Source organism: Pteropus vampyrus, unplaced genomic scaffold (genome assembly GCF_000151845.1).
Source record: "Pteropus vampyrus isolate Shadow unplaced genomic scaffold, Pvam_2.0 Scaffold219, whole genome shotgun sequence".
Classification (NCBI taxonomy): Eukaryota; Metazoa; Chordata; class Mammalia; order Chiroptera; family Pteropodidae; genus Pteropus; species Pteropus vampyrus.
Genome location: NW_011889000.1, coordinates 1,960,613 through 1,963,000, shown reverse-complemented (window position 1 = coordinate 1,963,000; position 2,388 = coordinate 1,960,613). Strand labels below are relative to the sequence as shown.

Here is a 2,388-nt window from a genome sequence, read left to right as displayed (position 1 = left end):
ACCTGTATGATGTCTTGTTCCATTACTGGTTTTGGAATCAGCCAAGCCACCCATATTTCCACTCACCTGGGTTGGATGTGTACTGCATTGCAATCATTAGCATGGATGATGCAGAGAGATTGACGTGGGCGGGCACTCCTTCTCTCCTTGAGGAACCCACTGAAATAAAAATAGTTTTAATTAGACACAATTAATCTATACACATACTTGCTACTTTGCATAGAGCATGAGAGCTGAGAAGAAATACTGTTTTTAAAAAGGTCCCAACCAAATCAACGGACATTTTCCACAAAAAAAAAAATTTGTCCAAGCACACAAATGCTACGGTTGTCATCATCAGTAGCCAGCGTTTGGTGAGACTCTACAAGGAGCAGAACAGTGCCAGAATATGATGTCATGATTTTAGCAGAGCTGTACGTAGGTGTGGCCTCTGCTCTCAAGATGTTTATACCTAGGTGGGAAAGAAAGGAAAAAAAAAGAATCCTCCAAGCACCCAAGCATAAAGGCATGTTGAAGGTTATCCCTGTGAGAAAATTAAAATAAGATGTTTTTGAACCCAATATGAATAGATTAACTTTCAGATGCAGATGATAATAGTCTACTTATAATGGATACCTTAGTAATTTAGTTACACATACAAATTTTAAATCATGTATTATAAAAAATAGTACATTAATTTAAAAATTATTTCCAACACTCACAAATCGTTAAACAATTTTATGCAAACCGTCACATGGAATTTCATCATTAGTATCTTCATTACCATGAGAATTTTTTCTATTTTCCAGAGCTTACCATCTTTAGATCCACCTGAGTTGTTTTAAATAATGCACTTTTTGAATCTGTAAATAACACTGTCACTGAACTTTTTATCCTGTGCTGCAAGTATTCAATCACAAAGCAAATTGATTTCTTCAAAATTCATCTTACAGCTATATAATACTGGCCTCCAGGTGATAACCACTTAAGGCATCTTTTAGGACATCTTTAAGTGGCTTGTTTATGATGATATTCAACTCTATATTAAATTTCTTTCTCTATTTTAAGAGAATGTATCAGATAAAGCCAAAAAGCATTCAAAACTAGCACTGATGGAAGTCATTCGGGGTAATATGTTGTCTCCAAAAAGTAGTTGATTATTCTAAACACAGTAATTGAGAGAAGACCCACAATAGAAGAAACTTCACAAGGACTCGAATGTAAACAAATTTCTTTTCTCAAGGATAATTGCAGAAGTAGGAGAAATCTCTCCCTATATATGGGTTTGTGTGGCAAATTGTCAAGAAAGCATGAACAGAACAGTGTACAGTAAGTATAACACCCTCAAAAAGTCTACTCTCGATTTCCTACACATAATGGACAAGATTGTTAACATGGCAACAACTATAACAAAAAAGCAGATAACCCTAAAATCTGCTTTATTTTATTCTATATTAAAATTCACATGTGGAAATAATATCTCACCTACATCCAAGAGAATAAGGCAACTTACAATAAAACACATGTATAAAAGAACAATTAAAACACTAAAACAAATTTGTCATATAATAAAGTAGAAAAGATAAAAAAAAATTTAACATGATTCTTTTTTTCATAAAGGACTTGGAGCATTACATAAATGGTGGCTTTTACAATAGCTCTACAGAAATAAACAAACAAATAAAACTGATTTATAATTAAGTTTCATTTACTTGCATTTGCTTTCATCCATCACTTGCAGCTGGGCTGCTGCTAACCCACTAAGCAGGTGATATTCAGGTAGATAAATTTGTTTGGCTAAACAATATAAATAAGTAATAATAATTACACAAAGATGTGGAGAGCAGTTCATTGCTCTTAATCGAATATGATTGAGGAAAAAGAACTTTGAGCTGAATCTAAAGGTGCTCTCAGATCTGAGCCAAGAAGCTTGTTCAAATTCAGCTTTTGGGAGCCCACATCTAGTGAGCCTAACTCTGGAAATAAGAAAAGTCCATACTTAATAAGCATATCAAGTGATTCTGATGCAACTAGGCCTTTGACCTCCATTTGAAAAGCCCTACTAGAGAAATAAGAAACACGACAGGAAACACTGAGTAAGGCATCCAGGTATGAGAGGAATAATTGCATATCCCTTATTCCCTTCGTTTAAGGAAGAAAAAAGAAGTCTAGTCTCCGATATACTCATGAAAAAATATTCTTTTTGAGACAAGTGTTTTCACCTTTATTTAAATTCATCTCAAACTTTTTATTAAGAAGCATTTCTAAAAAATGAAAACTACTATTAAGGGAGGCTGAGAATCACCGTGCCTGGAGGCCATTAAAAATGGGAGAGATGCCCAAGTGTCTCAGATGATTTAGGTGAAGTCTATTTGGAGAACAGCCCAAATGGTTCAATGACCTTTGGAT

General features: G+C 34.3%; 1 protein-coding gene across 1 annotated transcript in view; it reads right to left on the bottom strand.

The window, feature by feature from the left end:
* The window catches only part of UNC79 (unc-79 homolog, NALCN channel complex subunit), a 185,541-nt gene that overhangs the window by 175,961 nt on the left and 7,192 nt on the right, over nucleotides 1-2,388 (bottom strand). The window contains 1 exon segment of the mRNA XM_023538367.1: nucleotides 67-159. Within this exon segment, the coding sequence (XP_023394135.1) occupies nucleotides 67-159 (93 nt within the window).